Raw genomic sequence first — 20,966 nt, 5'->3', positions numbered from 1 at the left:
TTGCAAGGTATGTCATTTCTCACTTCTATTTGTTGTTAACCTCATTTAAGATTGTACACTATGAAAAAATAATTGTACCAAATGCAATATTAAGATTTGAACATTCATTGTGGTTTTATCTTCATCCAAATTCATCCCAAAGAGTACAGTTTGACTTTTATGAGGTCAAACATATTGTTTTTTCTAACCCAAATTTGATGTGGAATTTCTTTTCAAACTTAACACCAAAAAGTTTTGAAATTTTTAGCTTTTATCAATTTCATTTTTAGCATCTACATTTTCTTGAAAAGTTGAAGAATCCGCTTAAATTTTTGAATTTTCACACATGAAAATCGATTTTGTATGATACAGGGGTATATGAATTATCTTCATCAGTTGCAGAAACTGAGGTCGAACTCTTTTACTATTATTAAGTACTTTATAATATTATAAAAACAGGAATTAAGGCGGTTTCCGACCCTGCAATCGGCTCTCGCTGATGCTGCAGGTAAAGCATTGGAAAAGTTTTGTGACGAGAGTAAAAGGAGTCTTCATATCTGACTGTCGATTTCTTCCAAAAGATTCCATATGAAGTCGACAAAACGGGGACTACTCCACCCGGTGACCGCATAAACCCACCTGGTCCAGACCCGTTAGTTGAACGATATGCAGAAGCACATTTAAGGACCGGGTCAAACATGTCATCTTATATTGGTATGGTATCGATACGCTCATGTGCACGATTCCCAAAGTGGTTGTTTATTGTCAAGTTAAAGAGGCTAAGCAAAATCTATTAAGTTACTTCTACACGCAAATAGGAAAGAGGGAGGTAATTATAGTCAAAGTCAATCAAACTTGTAATGTTTGACTAATGAAAGTCAAACTTATTCTTATGTGTAAAACTTTATAAGAAAACATTATTAAGTTCAAACGAAAAAGAAAACATAGTGTTCCGTGCATTTATCCAAAACATATATCAACTTACAAGAAGATTCATTAATACTAATGTTCAACAGAAAAGTGTTAAAAGTCGTGGACCTGTTGTCTCTTGGCATACGAGCAAGTACTTTCATTTCTGAGGACCGTCCGGCGTCCACTGTTTCTTTGCATTGGCCTACCTAATAGATCCTAGAACAGAAAAGAAAATATAGACTGACAAAATCAGTGATTATAGCAAAGAATTTTGCAGGTTAAGATTATCTTAAAATCAATAATCTCAAGATCATTTAAGTTATTCATCCAGTTATTTTTTTTGTTTAGTTAGGATAAGAGAAACAAATATCTTGCAAGAAATGTTTAAACATGCGCTAGCCAGAAATAAGTATAATATAATGTTTGAAATTAGATTAAATTCAAAGAAAATCACATTAGTTTGACTTTCCATGATGGTCAAACTGTGTTCGTAAGTTTAAATAGAACAGAAATTTTATGTATAAAAGAAGCTTTGAGCATAGAAGCAAGCGATCTGTGATTAGTTTAGCAAAATTAGATCATCTGAGCTAATTAAAAAATTATGAGATCAGCGACATTAGAAGCACAGGTAGCATGTTACACATTCAGATCGATTGCATAATATTTACAAACCTGCACCTTGCACCAGTTAAAAAATCGATCCAAAACTGAAAAACTGAAAATACCAAAACTGAAATAACCGAACCGAGGCAAAATCCATCGCCCGATTTGGTTTTGGTTTTGGTTTTGCGTGAAAGTAAAAGCGAAAAAACAGAACCGAACCGATTCACCGAACCAAACTAATAGATTTTTTATTTTTCTTTTAAAAGTTAAGTTTTTTTATAATAGTTTAATATATAGTTAACCCAAATATATAATAATTATAATTATTTTTAACTAACAAAAGAACTTAAGGCCCAAATTCATTATTTTTGGCTAAGCCGAGAAAACTAAATCAATAACCGAAACCAGTTTGGTTTGCTTTTAGTCCAAAACTGAACCAACCCATGCACACGCTTCTACTACCCAATTTGCTAATTTCAGTACAAAATGACTGTCAAAAAAGTTTTGTTAAATAATGTTCACACTTCACACAAGCTGGCTTTATTTGTATTTTATCCATTTACATTAAATTAAGGCAACTAAAATAAGGCAAGTGAAAGTTAGCTGAGAGAGAGAGAGAGATGACCTTCGTCAGATTTATCATCTTTCAATTTTCAGACCTTTAATCAAAGAAATGCTTTGTGGAAGATGAGTTATGCCGGTACCACTAATATCTAACCGCTGTAAACATCCTAAATTACCCAGTTCGTCAGCCAATTTCTCAACCATATAACAGCCTTGAAGATTCAACACCCTGAGACGTTTCAACTTACAGATGCTGCTTGGAATTTCTCTTAAATTAGAGCAATTATCTAGTTTCAGTTCCTCCAACGACTCTAATTCACCAACATCCTCAGGCAATTCCTCTATTCCACTGGCGTCAAGGTTAAGAGCTGTCAAATGTTGTAGACTACAAATACTTCCTGGAAGACTCTTAAGACTATAGCAATCAGAGAGATTCAAAGAGACAAGGTTATGAAGATTTCCAATTGATGAGGGTATTTCTGATATATTGCGGTTAAATGAAAGATCCAGCACTTGCAAACTATTGCTGGAGTGCCCTGTGACTATACAACCCGGGAATTCCCTCAGATTTAAATTACCTATATTTAGAACCTCAAGTGATTCCAACTCCTCGATAAAAGATACAGACTTCAAACCCCTGCAGTAATCTAAGTTTAAGTAGACAAGGCTTTTTAGGCATCCCCCGTCCACGTCAACTTTTACCAAATCCCGACAACCTAAAAGATTTAACCTCTCGAGTTTGGGAGTCAGCCCAAGGTCAAGGCTCCTCAACTTTGAACCACCCAAATCAAGGAATCTGAGCTTCTCCATAACCTATTACAAGATGAAAAACAAACAAAAGGCGTTAATATGTTGTTGAGATAACCAAGTCAAGGAATTTGAGCTTCTTCATAGCCTATCACAAGATGAAAAGAGAACAAGAAAAGGTAAATGTAAGTTGTTAGCTAATAGATATACCATTAAATAACAACCAATCAACCATATTACCTTTCCTCCTTCCCAAAGATGTTCGATTTTGCTGTTAAACATAGCAAGTGCAACAAGATTATTTGCTTCAACCGTTTTGGGTAAACACCAGTGGGGGTAGTTGTACCAAAACAAACATCGTAACGAATTTGGAAAGTGTAGGCGAGCTTCGTCAATCTTCACACAGCCATTAAAACCATTTGTGAACACTCCCCTGTCCACAATTAGGCATCTAAGTTTCTTCATGTTTCCAAGACCTTCCAAATAAATACTAGGAGTGTTTTCAAGATCTATACATCTTACTGCTTCGTTACCCTATAATTCAAGAATGACCGTAAAAGCTATGTTATAACTAATGAAAAAATTGTGAGTATTTCATCTCCATCTTACAAATAGATTTGACTCTTACCGTGTTATCAGACAAGACATGTTCGATTTCTTTCTGAACCCATAATCGATTATGTTTGTTGGGCTCTTCTGGATGCTCACGACGTACAATATTCATGCCCATTTCTACTAAGTGGTCATGCATGGTTATAATAGTTGAACCATCAAAAGTGTCTTCTGAAATTGTTATTAGAGATTTTTTCTCAAGAACTCTTAAACCGCTTCTAGCATAAAATCCGGAGCTTTCAAGCATTCTTATTGCATCGTCTTTCTTCCAACCTTGAAGGAAGCACGCCACATCCAGGAATATTTCCTTGTAACCTTCCTCAAGTTTTTGATAACTTAGCTCCAATATTTTAAGAGTTTCCTTCAACGGAATTGTTTTGAGTCTCTCTAGTGCATCTGCCCATTCACTAGCATCTTTACCACACAAATATGAACCCAGAACTTTGATTGTTAAAGGAAGACCAGAAGCGTAACTTAAGACTTTTTGTGAAAGCTTTTCGAACTCTTTAGTTGGTTTATCTTTCCCGAATGCATGCCTATTGAAGAGGCAAATTGCTTCCTCGTTCGTTAAAAGATTGACATCACGTATCCATTCCACTTTGTGTGCTTCAAGCACCTGCCCATCTCTAGTTGTGATTATAATTCTGCTTCTTGGCCCGAACCAAGAAGTATCACCAACTAACATCTCAAGCTGGTCTTTATGATTCACATCATCGAGAACAACAAGAACTTTTTTTCCACGCAACATCTTTTTCATCAACCTTTTTCCTTCATGAACACCGCTTACAGTAATGTCTTTATTCTTTAATACATCTCTAAGCACTTGTTCTTGCAACTTCTCCAAACCTGACCGTGAGGCATTTTCCCTCACATCCTCAACAAAGCTTTGGCCTTCAAAGTTAAATGCTATTTTATCAAAAATAGCTCGAGCCAAAGTGGTCTTCCCGGCACCTCCCATGCCCTTGATCCCTATCATGCGTACATCATTTAAACCAATTTCTAAACACGAATCAAGATCTTGCATCCTTTGTTCAATGCCTACTAAGCTTGCATCAATGGGACGTAACTCGAGTGAAACCTTCTCAATAATTAATTTTATGACTTTAGCTTCGTGCCTGCAGATAATTTTTTTTTTAATTATTAGATTGGTTAATAATCCACACAATCAATCATTTTTCAGGTCGGTGTAATTCAGAATGTATAAGTGTAACGTATTTCATGTTTCAGCTACGGGTGTATAGTATTTGAATTGGACTCGAGGAACTCAAAATTCGATTCCAGTAACATTCGAATTTGAAGGTTCGAATTTGGTTCCCAGTCATTCGAATTCGATTCGGTTCAAATTTGATTTGGTTCCCAGTCATTCGATTCGAAACAAAAACCAATTTATGATTTTAAATTCGAATCAAATTTCGAATTTAAACTATACATTTTTTTATTATAAATATTCATATTAATAAAGAGATAAATTACAAAAGTTTTTATACTTCTAAATATTAAAAATTAGAAGTTCCTCATTCTGGCTATTAAGTCATATGTTACTGAATGCTACCACTTTAAATAAATCATTTAAAGTTTTTATAACTTTAAATGATTTATTTGTTTTATAAACTTGTACTTTTTGTTGTTTAAAACACAAGTTTATAGTCGTTTTGAAATTGGAATTAAAAGAAACGATTTTGTGACTTAATTCGAATCGAATCTATTCGAATTCGATTGGGATTCAAACTAAATCGAACTTCGAACTAGCCATTTTGAATTAGAAACGAACTGACTTTGTTGAAGCTATTTCGAATTTGAATACAACTTTAAAATTCAAAATTCGACGAAATTCGAATAATTTGAACACCCCTAGTTTTAGTTAGACTCAAGTGTACTTTATTATTTTCCTATAAAACAATAAAGGAATTACCCATCAGCAATGTTCTTCAAATCCCATTCAGACAAATTTGCTGCTGCTTCAAGAGCCTCTCTCCATTTTCTAACCTCTGATTTATTATTATTATCTTTATGTTTGGCAAAGGCCTCACCGACTGATCCGGTTTGTTTACGGACATCAGAGGGATCCACATCGTAGAACACTGGGAAAGCAATACGCCCATTCGTCTTATGACACTCCATGATCTTCAGTAGCACGTTTAAGCACCATGATGAAGATGCGTAGCTTTTGGAAAATACAATAATGTAGACTCTCGAGTCCTCAATGGCTTGTAAGAGCTCATCGTTGATCCTTTTTCCTTTCTCGAGTCTCTCGTCATCTTTGAACGTGAAAATACCCCATTGATCAAGGGCAGCATAAAGATGATCAACAAAGGTCCTGCGGGTGTCTTCGCCACGAAAACTCAGAAACACATCGTACTTGTTGTTAGCAGATGAACTTGAAGAAGCCATTAAAGGTGTGCTTGGGATGAGATACTGAATTATCAAGTCTCTTTGATTTTTGAGAAAGAAATGATCACCAGCTGATTGCAAAGAAAGGAGGATATATTGAATTATTGATTGCAAGATGTGAACCACAGACAAGAGCTGTTAAAGTCAATAAAATTATGTATTATTACAATATTTAATTATCATAAATAAGATTGTTTTAGGAAGTGTTGAAACTTTCAAATCTGAGTAAAACGACTCAAATAAAAAAAAAATCAATATTGCTACGTTGTGGGGCCAAATTTCATTTTTAAATGTTAATAATAATAATAATAACAAAAGCAACAAAGAAATTTCTACAACGCCACATGCACAACTTGAATCCTAAATTGGCCATTTCTCTCTTTAATTTGGATTTACTTTACAAAGGTTATGATTCACGAAAGGCAACAACTTGGATAGTAAATGGGTCACCTCTCTTTTTTATTTTGAGTTTACTTTTCAAAGTCTCCTTTAATCATATTAAACAGAAATATTGAATGAAGATTTGGAATGATTGGATCCGTTGTATCTCATACACCACTTTAAAATACCCTAGGCCGGATAAAAATCAGAGTCAAATTATTCTATAAATAGGGATATAAATGAAAAAAATAAAAAGGATTTGTAGCATAAAAAATTCCCTTAAAAATTAATAAAAATAATAATAACTCAAAATAAAAAAAGAAAGCAACAACAAAAAAAAGACTGAAATGTTTCACCAGTCTTAGAGCATTCTCATCCAACCACTCATTTTATGTGAGGTGTGTTTTTATAATTTAGAGAGTGATTCAGGGTGTTGTGAGTGAAGAGTTTTTATATTTTAGAAAAAGTAGTGATTTTTCTGTATATTTGAAAAGTTACCGTTCATTTGCTATAATTTTTTAATATATTTTAAAAGTGGTTGTGAGTGAAGGAAAAAAGAAAAGGTAATGATAAAAGGTATAAAAAGTATTATTTAATTGAAATAGAGAGAGAAAATATAGTGAGTTTTAGTGTAATTTTTGGTTTAGGGATAAGGGGTGGGATGAGAATGCTCTTAGAGCATTCTCGACCCATCCCTCATCCCTATTTCTATAATTAAAATAAATACCATTACATTTCTCTCATTTTCAATTAAATAATATTTTTTTATGCCTATCATTACAGTTTTCTTTCTTCTCTATTCACAACCAATTCAACAAATATTAAAAAATAAATAAGGGCAAACAAAGTTTCCCCAAATTTACAAAAAAAATCACTACCTTTATCCAAACAGTTTTCAAATGACTTGATTTTTGTTAATTGGAAATTCAAACACCCGAATTGAAACATTGTTTCGTCGTTTGAATAACCGTTTCGAGATAAGTTTTACATCAGTCGAATCATATCGTTCTTCCGATCAAAAGCCCTAAAACATCATTTGAAATTCAGGAAAAAAACATAACGGCGTTAAGTGTTTTTTAACGGAGGTCCATTGAGACAAAAATAGTTGAAAGTTGAGACCAATTGTAGTGATTTTTAAAGTTGAGATTATTATCAACCAATACACAAAAGTTAGGATTATTTATTTCCAATTTACCTTGTTAAAATTGTTTACAATACCTAGGGACCCAAGTCACTCACTCTATTATTGAAGCATACCATATAGACCTTTCGTGTAATTAACTTTTTTCAGTAATAAATTTAAATTCCTGTCTTTTTTAAGTAATAAATTTAAATTCCTCAAAACTAATCAAGTTCAAACAATCCAGGTGACAAAATTAAATAGCAATATTATTTCCATGAAAGCCCCATGGAGCAACTTGGATTTAGATAGGCCCTATCTATTTATTTTTGTTTTACTTTTAAAAGTCATGATGTCAAGAAAACCGCATGCAACAACTTGGATTATAAATAAGCCCTCTCTCTCTTTGATTTTGGGTTTACTATTCAAAATATTTTAGAGTTTCCTTATATTACACACGATGGAACAGAATAAATGATGTAATGAGTTTTGGAATGTGTTAAGTTATATATTCTTTCGTTTCTACTTTCTAAAATTATATACATTGAGAAAGCATGGTTTAAATAAAAATACATAGTTTTCTAAGAATAATAACAAGAGTATAAAATTTGAAGTTAAGAAATTATGTGAGACTATGGGGTGTTTGGGATTTATTATTTTGACCTCCTTGTGACTTTTAACTCTTTGAAATGTTAAATGATGTTTGGGAATCCTTATGGTAGTTTTTTTCTCAAAATGGGTGATGGGAAAAAAATATTTATCAAACTAGGTTTTTATATTTTTTACTTATCAAAAAGGAAAATTGGTTTTAAATAATCCCAACTATCACATGTTGGTAAGTAACAGGCCCAACTTTGCACTTGGCTGGTGGCGGTCCCAACTAAAGGGGTATTTGTTTTTAACGGGCCGCGACTAACGGATGTTAACCCTGTTAGTGATTTGCTGACGTGGACCTTCTTCTCCGGTCGGAAACCTGCTGGAAACCTGCAACTCGCCTCCATTCTCCCTAATATCGTCACACCGTCTCCCTTCCTCTTCAAAACTCATCGGAATTTGAAAATGAAGTACATTACATCTTCTTCCATGGACAATCCCTAGATACCAAACCCGATCTTATTTTCAAAAATTCGAAGTCAATGTCTCACGATTTACAAAATAAGCATAGGGCTTTTGTTAAAGGGGTCAAAACGAGTCGAATGAAGTGTCAATTACCTCAAATGACGAACGATTGACGAGGGTGGACTTCGCCGGAGACAACAACGGCAACACGTCGGTTAGGTTTCGTATGAGGGGAAAGATAGAGAGAGAGAGACGGTGTGACGATATTAGGGAGAATGGAGGCGAGTTGCAGGTTTCCGGCTGGAGAAGAAGGTCCACGTCAGCAAATCACTAACGGGGTTAACATCCGTTAGTCGCGGCCCGTTAAAAACAAATACCCCTTTAGTTGGGCCCGCCACCAGCCAAGTGCAAAGTAGGGCCTGTTATTTACCAATAGATGATAGTTGGGATTATTTAAAACCAATTTTCCTATCAAAAATGAATTGAACAATACTTTTTATGATTAACAGTATTTTTTATATCTCATGAAACTAAGATATAATAACTGAACAAAAGGATCCAATTACGATAGATAGGTGGGTAAATGTGCAACACGTTGCGCCGCCACCCTCTTTTAAATGGCAAAACCGAAACCTACTGAAAACAAAGTTATAGCTCTTTTCTGAAACATAATAGCTTTGGAGGCAAGAGACCCAAATGTATCAAAAAACTTATTACAAAGCTACCATATCTCTGGCCGGCCTACATTTCACCATTGTGCTTTCGGCCAGCCATCATCAACGTGCATCACCACCATCTCCATCTTCATCGTTTTCCGGTTCAAAAGACCGTCTGACAATAGGCAGAAAGTTGAAAACAGAGAGGGAGAGATGGTGATTGTGTAATTCAGATCGCTAGTAGGTTGATTTTCTTGTTTTATGCCTCGTTTTTTACGGGCGGTTTAGGTGGTTTTTCGGCAATGGGTTTCTGATCTCGATTCATGTGGTTTAGATATCTGTTTTGATATGTTTTTCCCCTGCCATGCGATGGGTTTTAGATCTTGGTTTGTTGTGAAAATCAATCATATATGTTACAAAGGATTTTTATCATCTATGTTTGTCTAAATTGTCTTGAAACTACCCACAATACTCGAGTAAGAATACTCATGAGTTTGATTATTTTTTTTAACAGTGTTTGATAAGTATATAATACTTGACTCAAATTCATATGAAGCGTAAGACGTTAAGAGTTTAAACGTGTGTATACTTTATACACATGACTCTGACGTGTCGCACTCTGACTGCTTAAATGTAGGGTAGACTATAAAATGTGAGTTTGACTTTTTTTTAATAGTGTTTAAAATTATTCATAATACTCGAGTAAGTATTCTTTTGACACGAGATGCAAGTATATTTTTTTCATCTATTTTCCCTAAATTACATAGAAAATAGAAAAAGACGTTCCAAGTGTAATCAAGTGGGCATAATAGATTGGCCTATAACCCTTTACAGTACTCGAATAACATTTTGTTTGTTTCTTCTACATTCAAACTAAAAAATATATCCATATTTGAAAAGAAACTAAAAATATATTGTTTAAAAACAATTTAAAAGATGTCTGATAAAGGTGCATAGCTCACGAGTCGTATAATCTGATACTGGTTGTATGATCTAAACCAATCCGACATTCCATAGTGACATATTCAGGAATTTTTTTTAAAGAGTTTATTATTTTTAGATGCTTCAATTTTAAATTGGTCAAAAAAAATTATTCAGGTAGATTCAAGTCGGGTAAGGGTGGCCCAACCATTTTAGGCAGTGTTTTAAAAACTGGTTCAAACCGGCCGGTTGAACCGGTTAAACCGGATTTCGTATAGAAGGTAGGTATTTTGAGCCCGGTATTTTTGGCCGGTTTGCTAGAACATCGTACCGGCGGTTTTTTCTAAAATACCGGTTTTTACCGGCAAACCGGTTTTATATCCAAAAAATTTTTGATAGTTGCGTCTCGTATTTTATCAAAATTACTTTTAACTCAACAATTTATATTCAAACGTGTAAATTTTAGGACTGTTTTTTTAAGATTGAGTGCTTTTATATTGTTTTTTCAATATAGATTAACTTTTTGATTATTTTTTGTTATGAAACATTTACTTTTGGGTTATTTTCGGAGTTAAAGTTGTATTTATAGAAAATTATAAGGTAAACTATTTAACCGGTTGAACTTCCCGGTATAACCCGGTTCAACCGGTTGTACCATTTTTTAGCCCAATCCGGTACGACTAGAAAACCGGTTTTTAAAACATTGATTTTAGGGGCCTAAAGCAACCTAAACTCTAAGGCATTTGACAAAATACATATTTTATCCTAACACATGCAGAATTAGCTAATAGGATTTTATGTGGAATGTAATTTTAGTTATTACAGGTCCGTCTAAAAATAGTCTTTGATTTAGATCATGATGGGTTAAGACAGGTCTACCACAAAATTTTAAAGATTAACATAATAGTTACAAAATATTCATTTGAATGTGGTATGCAACAATCAGTTAAAGCTCAAAACCAACAATGCAAGAAAGTTCAAAACAAGTCAAAATTAAAAAAAGATCTATTAGTTGCATATATATGTGAACATTGATCAAATTAATGGGTCAAAATTCAAACATTGAAAACTAATTAATAACTTACGCAACCAAAGAAATCTAACATATATACAATCATACACTAGCAAGTGAGCACTAAAGATGCTAAATTGTATGCGGAATCAAACTTGTATGCGGCGGGGGCCCATAAGGGTCTTTAACAAGGTTATGCAAATTGCAAAGTCAAGGTGACTTTGGAGGCTAATGAGCTATATAGCCCGAAGGCTAAGGAGGAGCTCAAAAAGGCCGTGCGTGAGTGGGAAAACGTGCAATACCCGTATGTGGTAGCTTTGTCGCAATGCACGAAGTGTACCCTGGATGAGTTGAAAGTATTGGAGCTGGTGGGAATGAGAAATGAACTCGACGAGAAAGGAAATTAACGCAGTGTGAATCCGTTTTATATGTACTTTTGCATTTGGTACTTTCACAGATTAATTTGTGTGTAATCAATGGGCTTGGTAACTTTCGAGTCAAAATGTCCAACTGGAGTATGTGATTGACGAAGATGGAGGTTAAAAGTCTTCTTTCGGCTATTGATACTTTAATAGGATACAATCCCAATCTTTAAACATATATATAGTATCTTTTTCATGGAAAAGTACTTGCTAGGATAGTAGAAAACCCGAATAAAGTGTGTGGCATAGTCCCATAATATACACCATGAAGATACTTACCGGTTATAACAAAGCAAATAATATTGGTTTGGATAAAATAAGCTCAAGATGTTTTAAAAAATAATTTGGTTTGGGTTAAAACATATATCGGTAAAAATGGAGTCGGGTTGAAGTGTGCTGGATTAGTAAAAAAGCACCAAAAATAACAGTGGTCCAAATGACTAAAGGATGCTTTAATACCGGTGTTTACACTTTTAATTAACAAAAATCAAGCTACTTGAAGCACCGTTTTGAGGTAACTTTTACATCAATCGACTCGTATATTTATTCCAATCAAAAGCCCTAAAATATCAGTTTGAATATTAGAAAAAACTTAACGTCGTTATATTTTTTTAACGGAGGTCCAATGAAAACAAATGGTGTGCAAGTTGGGATCGGTGACAACTACTTTCTAAGTTGGGATTATTATCAGCCAACTGCATTAAGTTGGGATTATTAAATAACCTAATGTAATTTTAGATTTAGAGATAGTGAAAGGGATGCTGCTCTTATTCTCACAGCCCACCCCATAACTTACAAATTTCCCCTCATATAATTTAGATGATGAGTTGAAAATGTTCTTAATGTAAATAATGACTTATGGCAAATTAAAGGCAAATTGGAAATAAAATAATCTCACCTTTTGTGTATTGACCGATAATAATCCCACCTTTAAAAATCACTACCAACGGTCCAACCTTTCAATTATTTTTGTCTCAATGGTCCTCCGTTAAAAAACATTTAACGTCGTTACATTTTTTTCCGAGTTTCAAACCGATGTTTTAGGGCTTTTGATCAGAAGAATGATTCGGGTCAACGAATGTAAAACTTATCTCGAAACGATGCATTAAATGGATTGATTTTTGTTAATTGGAAATTCAAACACTCAAATTGAAACAACGTTTCATCGTTTGGATCACCATTCCGATAAGTTTTACATCAGTTAACTCGTATCCTTCTTCCGATCAAAAGCCCTAAAATATCAGTTTGAAACTCGGAAAAAAATGTAACGGCGTTAAGTGTTTTTTTAAATAAGGACCGTTGAGACAAAGTAGTTAAAAGGTTGGACCGTTGGTAGTGATTTTAAAGGTGAGATTATTATCGGCCAATACATAAAAGATGGGATTATTTATCTCTAATTAAATAACTTTGTAAAGTTTTACTAAATTTTCCTTTCATATATTTCATGTAACTAAGATTTATATTCATATACTATTAATTTGTATAATGATGAAAAGTGATATCTTTGAGCATTCTCATTCCATCCATCATCTCCATCTCTATAATTTAACAAAAAAACACACTTTTCTCTAATATTTGATTATCTTCTAAAAACCTCCCACATCCTATACTCTATATTTATCTCTATATAATTTTTTTATTAATTCTTTTTCTTTCTTTCACATACAATCACAACTACTAACTATTTTGTCTTATTATATTAACAATAAACAACCCATATTGAAATATCCATTTGCATAACACAAGATAACATAATTATAAATGTGCACCTATAAGGACTCAAATTAGCCATAAACAAGGTTCTATACCCGCACGTTGCAGCGCACGTGCATGCTTGGCTCTCTAACATCGATTAGAATGGATAACAATATTACATACAACAAAGCAAGTCAATCATTTTCCGACACTGCTTTAATTTTATCGACTCCTTTACCTTATTCATGTACCTGTTTTCTACATGCTCCTTTTTCAACCAATGCAGCCTCGAACACTTGCTTCACTCTGTGCAATTTGCTTCTTAAATCTAGCTTCTAAGTCAAAGTCAAACTCTGCTTATGTAACCTGCAAAACAAACAACAAATCAAAAAATGTTAAAATGCAACAAACAGATTAGGGCTACTTATAATAAATACATTTAAAGGTGGCATATTTGGTTAGAATGTCACATGTTCATGAGTAATGACCTGCAATCTCTTTTGTGTTCTTGCCAAATAACACAGGTCATAGTCATTAAACATGTTATGTGTTCGTCTGATCCCATCCAAAGTAATTTAAAAACTGGTGCAGGAGAGGGCAATCAACAACCAAAAAAACCACATGAACAACTTTAACTACATCATTAAAAAAACCAGCAACTACATAATTTATACATCTGATCTCAATTTTAAAGAAACTAACATATTAAAATAACAATGTAAACACAATAACAAAGCATAATCATTTCAGCTTCTAAGCAAGTACGCAACACGAGCTCGCATACAATATCATACCTTTCCATCCTTGTAATATCCATTTCGCGTCTTCATCAAACACGAAATCTTTATGTTGCCCGGCCCGCTTAGAAAGCGGAGAACAAAAGGTAAGAATGTTTACTCATTAGATGCAACTGAACGGATTCGTTTTTGGTTTAAGATTGAACCAAAAAGTGGCACTGTATTAAAACTGTTATTGGATATTAGTAAAGAAGAAACTAGAAAAATCACATTTGTTATTAGCTTTCAACCAGATTCACATATTATGAACCGCAACCAAACTATAAATCACATAATGAATTCAGATTTCGGTTCAGTCTTAGAACGAGCTTGGTTCGATCTTTAACAAAATTCAGTTTCGGTTAAAGACTGAACCGAAACCCAGTTTATAATTACGTCTATAATAGTATTATCCACAACATACACAAACATGAGCAAAAAAAAGTCGGATTATGACCAAGCATAAACCAAATCAGGCAAAACAGAGTCGAATTATGAAGCCTTGCAGGTCTAAGCAGATTACATAATTTAAAGCAACACACATACATTGCAGAAACATATAAGGCTAGAGACGGCTTCGACTAAAGCAGCATTTTAACAACACTTAATTAAAACCAAAACAATACCATCAACATATATGATACCAACATGACTCAAATTAACAATAAATTACAATACCCTATCAAAGAATTTTAAAACCCAGCATCAAAGCCTTTCAAATAAACATGCCATGTAAAGTGTTGAACAAGACGCAACTACAACACAAAAGTTAAGTTAAAATGTGTTAATTTTTCATGTTTAGTTAGCCAATATTATTTATGTGTTTTAACCCTCTGAGTTAAAGGCTTTGCATCTCCCTTTTATCTTAATTCTGCAATATAATTTATAAAACTACTAAACCCTAAGCCCTAAATTAGGTTCCAGAAACATGGCAATAGAACATCTACAAACCCTAATTAACTTCTATTTATCCTGCCAACATATTTGTAAGAACACCTCCAAATCATACAATAAACATACTGAAACTGAGAGATATATACGAGAAGTACCTGTTGCAACTTTTGTCTTTGATTTTGATTTTGATTTTGCCTTTGATTTGCTTTAGAGGTAATGGAGAAGGCCGATAAACCCTACTTGAGAGTTTTATAAAAGAGGCAGGAAGATGAGCGGGAGAAGAGATGAGGTGAGATGAGATGGGCGGGAGATGGTGAATTGGGCGGGTGAATGGCGATGTTGTTAAGATAGGGGCGCTACAGTGGCTTTTCAAATATAAAAAGTTACTGTACCAGGTCTTTAATATATAGAGTTAGGGTATAGAAATAGGGGATTGGATGGAGTCTATTTTTACAATATTTTTTTAAATTTTAAAGTTAAGGAGTGTTTTGATGAAAGGAATGAGAATGCTCTTAGAGCATTCCCAGCCCATCCCTACCATATATCCTTATATAACATATAATTACACTAAAAATTATTGCATTTTTTCTTTTATGTTCAATTTAATAATACTTTTTATACCTTTATCATTATATTTCTCTCTTCTCCACTCACAACCACTTTCATAAAATATTAAAAATTTATATGATATCTATAATGAAACCCTAAATATAACTTTCTCATATAACATTTTCTCTCTCATCTACTCACAATCACTCATAACCAAATAATTTGCAAATCGCCTCACATGTTTATAAGGAACGGATTAAGAATGCTCTTAGGCCCTATCATGACATGATGAACATTATACTCTACATGCATATAGCAATCATGATGATACATAAAAAAAGGATTTGTTTGCAATTTCCACATAATCTGTACGAGCATTCTCATCCCATCTTCTATATTCGAATCCAAAATTACACTAAAACAAACTATATTTTTTATTTTCTTTTCAATTAAATAATATTTTTCATACTTTTATTATTACATTTTCTCTGTCATTTACTCACAACCACTTTTCAATAATATTAAAAAATTATATGGGTGAACAGTAATTTTTCAAATTTATAGAAAAATCACTACATGTCTTTTTTCTCCACTCACAACACTCTAAACTATTCTTTATATTATAAAAACATCACTCTGAATATGGTAAGGATGTGAATGCTCTAAATTAATATGTTGATAATTAGCCTATTCGTTACATGGCCGAGCTGGCGGGTTTTACCATCAAATATCGTGTCGCAATTATGGAGGGGCGACAAGAGGGCATCCGATAAATATTTAATGGTGCGGCAAGGTGAAAAGTGGTGAGCTAGGGTTGTTCTCCAATGGTTACATGATCCTTTCTTTTTTTAAAAAAAAATTATTTGTTTATATATAAAACAAACACTCTTTTTTCCAACAAACAGATCAAATCCCCAAAATTCTATATACACTTCTCCAACAAAAAAATCAAATCCCAAAATTTCAAGCATGAACCCAAACTCAAACCTGAATACGAATACGACACGGACCCGAACCCATGGTATCCGATGCACGCGTATTGACGATTCAAGTAACCCCTTCTTTCCCTAACTAACAAGGGGTTATCGATCAGCAATGCCACCCCCTCAAAGCCTGCAACCATTCTCTTATATGCATGGATTGACTTGTCTGAAGACTTTGTTCAAGGTATATTTTTTTTGTATTTATATACACTATATGGGTGCCCGCGCGATGCTGTAGGGTATGAGCTCAAACACGACATTTGACGCACAACCATTTTAGAATTGAGAGAGATATCGAGAGAGAGCCAGTACACGCCTAACCTAACAACAAGACGTGCGTAACCTAACAATAATATGTGTGTAACGCGATATCGAACGCGTAACCGGTGTCGATAAACGCGTGACACAAGGATTGCATTCAATGCATAACTGGTCCCAACCCAGCCCGAACCAAATTAACTCTTTTTGTATCACTTGTTTTGACCTTAACCACTACAAAACAACTTAAGTGAGCTCCTTCTAAGCTACTGGTCCTTTCTGTAACATCTCAACCGAAACGGAAAATGTCACGCTGATACATTGATAGCTCATAAGGTCATGACACTAATTATTTATTAAGTTTATTATATATTCCAAGATACTACACAATAACAAATTAATCAAAACAATTCAATATTCCATCCTTTTGAAATCCGAGGGTCTACTAGATGTCTTCATAACATGGCAAATCTTCACACAAAATAAATGTAGCATATATAAAAATAAAATAGTCCACTGAAAGTTGGTGAAAATTACACAAGTTTTATATATATTTTATAAGGCAAAAATCATACAACCCACGTGCATCGTAGATTAATCATAAGTATAAATAAATATGAAATAATGTAAATTAGGATCCGTTTTATTTGGATAAACCAAACTAATAGGATGATCATACTAAATGAAGCTAGTGAGGATAATAAGACCAATTAGCAATTAAACTCATAAAACATAATTATTTAAGGCATAAGCAACCAACAAGTAATGAATCACAATAGAACATGAGGGTGTGTATTTGAAATTTGAGATATGAATAAACATAGTTCGTTTGAATAGGTGTATACATGCTAACCCTAAAATATGTAAATACGGAAAAAGGGTTGTTTAAATTTAGCAATATGATAACATTTGCGTGATTCTGTTTATGATTTTGTTGAAGGGGTATTAATAAGAGAAATTGAATATGGATTTATTATATTTTATTTTTAATTTATAACCGTTCAATGTTCATGAGACCGTTTGATCCATCTCTATGCACGATACCTCATTCACGTGCAATCTTTAAAATGATAATAGAAAACCAAGATCCCTTTATTATTATTTTTTTTCTGAACAACGATTTACATGCTCGTTTACTTTCTACTTCTAAGCTACACAAACCCAAAAAGATAAAAAATAATAATAATAATAATAATAATAAATTAACTGTTCTTTCTCCACCAAATTTACCACTACTCCTTTCATTTGCTAATTCCCACCAATCAAACATGGCGACTTACTCAATGTTTTTTCTTTTTCTCTTAAACAATCAAACCATTTTACATTTCTTGGTGACTCAGTTTTTCTGTCTTTTTATTTGCATCTTCCTTAAAACCATCGGCCCATATTATTATTTATAAATCTTCAATGCTCATCTTCAAGCTGTTTACTTTCATCTTCAACAAAAGAATCTTGGAATCATGGATTCCTCAACATCACCTTCCATGGTCAGTTTTAATCCTAAATTCAGATCATAACATTATTGTTTTCATGTTTATATATATTTTGTCTGAACTTATGTTTATTGGTATGCATGTAGCGTTTGAAGTTTTAAGAAGCATGCTTGTGAATATGGTATATATTATATATACGATCATGTTTTTGTAGTTGATTCATTTTACTTATTTGAATTAATAAGATAACGTTTGAATCTTGTGGTCAAACTAGGATTCTTGTTGTAGGAATTTTTATTTTTTTTTTGGCCCATGACTGTTAGGAACTTAGGATTAAACCACACGAACGCTATACAAAAGCAATAATACGACACAAATGTCGGGGATTTAACGTGGTTTGGTCTAAAGGTGGTAACTTGGTATAATTTATTTAAGTGATAATCAATTACAACTACACGAGATTACAATGTTAATTAATAATATAAGCAGGATAACAAACGAGCTAGGGCTGGCTGCCCCAACCCGTCGTCGCCCCCTTTCACTTCTTGCAATCGTAGATGAACCCAACAATGAGTTCATTCTACATTTTTTAGTGATTCTAAATTCTAACCTGTCTTTCATTTGACCAAAAAGTCAACTTTTCAATCTTCCCTTAAGTTTAGAAGCTGTCTCTTTAAGTAAATATAAGATTTTGCAGGCTTACAATCCTTTATATGTTTGGTGCAGTTGGGGAAAATAATCAAAATATGACCCGAGTTCTTGTTGTTTATGCATTTTAATACATCCACTTCTTTTCTTTTGAAATAACATGTTCATAATTCAGACAAGCAAGTCTCCATATCCAAACCAGCATAGTACCAGTGTTAGTTTTTAAAGATTAAATCTTTTTTATAACATTTTATGCGCAATTCACACTAATAACCTTGTTTAAGCCTTTACTTATGAGTCCCAGTGGTAACTTGTTTGACAAAAAAAAGTCAAACCACATCTCTAGTTTCCAAGTCTTATCAAATTTAGTGCATTCAGTGATACTAATTTCTAGGTATAATATATAGCAATCTTTTTCAGTTTTTTACAACATTTGTCCTCTTTTTGCATGATTACTAATTCTATCTTATGTTTGCAGCAAAGTCAAGTGCAAAAAACCGACTCAGACGGGCCCTACCGTCTTCTTTACTGCTCGGGTAAGGGCAACAAATGGGGAGTTATGCAAGAGCTTGATAAGGGTGTGGAACCTAATGTAGGAGATTATGATAAAAGAACCGCACTTCATTTAGCTGCTTGTGAAGGTTGTACCGAAATTGTTCTTTTACTTCTTGAGAAAGGGGCGGATGTTAACTCTACTGACCGATGGGGTCGGACCGTAAGTGTTATTCTTTTAACAAGATCATGAAATTGTAAATTTAGGTGGTGTTTTGATGCGCATTATTATTATTGTTGTTGCTGAGGTTGGTTTTGATTAATATTTGCAGCCACTTTCGGATGCACTTGGCGCAGGCCATTTGGATATTTGCGAAATCCTTAAGGCGCATGGAGGAATTGATCCGGTACCTTATTTTCCCTTTATTGAAAACGAGTCAATGAAAATGTCTGCCTTGTAGTCAAACCTATTGTTTACCAGATGCAAAATGGACCATGACTTTTGTTTGATAAATGTTATGAATGGATAGTTTGAAACACTGTAAATTACCATTTTAGCCTTTTGAATGATTTGATTTTTATGAAATGTGACTAATGGATAAGTGTTTTAAGTATATGGAACTGATAATCTAAATAGTAAATGTTAATGAAACATAATGATATAAGTTTAATAATATTATCACAACATCAAAAGTAATCTTAATATTTGTAGTTCAAGAGTATCTGTTTGACCTCAAAAGTCAAACCATATCTTTCTACAGATTGTAGCTGATTCTCAGACTCCATGTTACTGGATTCATTACACTGAAGTTCAATTGAAAGAAGCAGTTCTTATTGGCGAAGTAAATACTTCATCTAAATCGTTAAAATATTATATTTTGAAATTAGTTTTATGTTAGAAACTTGCTAATGTCAGCAGGGTGCATATGGTGAAGTTTATAAAGTAAAGTGGCGCGGTACAGAAGTCGCTGCAAAGACAATCCGGTCTTCGATTGCATCAAATGAGAAAGTGAGGTTAGCTTTGACCAATTAAAGTCAAACCTAGTAGTCTGTTTGACTCTCATAAAGTCAATGAACTCATTGGTATTCATTTGGTCATCTGACTTTCTGTTTTATAATATGTTTACAGAAAAGCGTTTTTGAAGGAACTTGCGTTATGGCAAAAGTTGCGTCACCCGAACATAGTGCAATTTCTTGGTGTTTTGAAAGACTCGGACCGGCTTATTTTCTTAACGGAATATCTAAAAAATGTGGGTATTTTTTATTTTTGGGTTCATTGATTTAGCGTTTACTTAAAAATGTGGGATTCTTTTAGGGAAGTTTGTATGATATTCTAAAAAAGAAAGGAAGACTTGATCCATTGACTGTTGTTTCTTATGCTTTGGATATTGCAAGGTATGTCATTTCTCACTTCTATTATTTGTTAACCTCATTTAAGATTGTACACTATGAAAAAAATAGTTGTACCGAATGCAAAATCAAGATTTGAACATTCATTGGGGTCTTATATTCATCCAAAATCATCCGCAAGAGTAAAGTTTGACTTTTATGAGGTCAAACAGATTATTTTTTCTAATCCAAATTTGATGTGGAATTTCTTTTCAAACTTAACACCAAAAAGTTTTAAAATTTTTAGCTTTTATCAATTTCATTTTTAGCATCCACATTTTCTTGAAAAGTTGAAGAGTCGGCTTAAATTTTTGAATTTTCACACATGAAAATCGATTTTGTATGATACAGGGGTATGAATTATCTTCATCACCATAAACCGCATGCCATAATTCACAGGATTTGACACCGAGGTACACACCAGACAATCTTTGTTTTCGAGTATGAACTAAAATAACAATCGTTTAACT

The 20,966-nt window shown here is 33.4% G+C and overlaps 3 protein-coding genes across 3 annotated transcripts in view; 2 read left to right on the top strand and 1 right to left on the bottom strand.

The window, feature by feature from the left end:
- Nucleotides 1-20,966, top strand: part of LOC143629058 (uncharacterized) — a 134,132-nt gene that overhangs the window by 79,028 nt on the left and 34,138 nt on the right. The gene's annotated exons all lie outside the window — the stretch shown is intronic.
- On the bottom strand, nt 2,134-6,181 carry LOC143628987 (disease resistance protein Roq1-like). Its single transcript, XM_077098401.1, has 5 exons — nt 6,162-6,181; nt 5,330-5,818; nt 3,434-4,532; nt 3,046-3,339; nt 2,134-2,871 (listed from the first exon to the last, which is right to left on the bottom strand). The coding sequence occupies exons 1-5, from the start codon at nt 6,179-6,181 to the stop codon at nt 2,134-2,136; spliced, it is 2,640 nt and encodes an 879-aa protein (XP_076954516.1).
- On the top strand, nt 17,772-20,825 carry LOC143628986 (serine/threonine-protein kinase 12-like). Its single transcript, XM_077098400.1, has 9 exons — nt 17,772-18,021; nt 19,094-19,330; nt 19,440-19,514; nt 19,869-19,949; nt 20,027-20,121; nt 20,237-20,357; nt 20,423-20,502; nt 20,546-20,660; nt 20,766-20,825. The coding sequence occupies exons 1-9, from the start codon at nt 17,995-17,997 to the stop codon at nt 20,823-20,825; spliced, it is 891 nt and encodes a 296-aa protein (XP_076954515.1). The 5' UTR covers nt 17,772-17,994.

This window comes from Bidens hawaiensis, unplaced genomic scaffold (assembly GCF_021521415.1).
Source record: "Bidens hawaiensis isolate Kalapana, Puna unplaced genomic scaffold, B.hawaiensis_p1.1 tig00005142_1, whole genome shotgun sequence".
Classification (NCBI taxonomy): domain Eukaryota; kingdom Viridiplantae; phylum Streptophyta; class Magnoliopsida; order Asterales; family Asteraceae; genus Bidens; species Bidens hawaiensis.
This window is presented reverse-complemented; position numbering and strand designations above follow the sequence as displayed.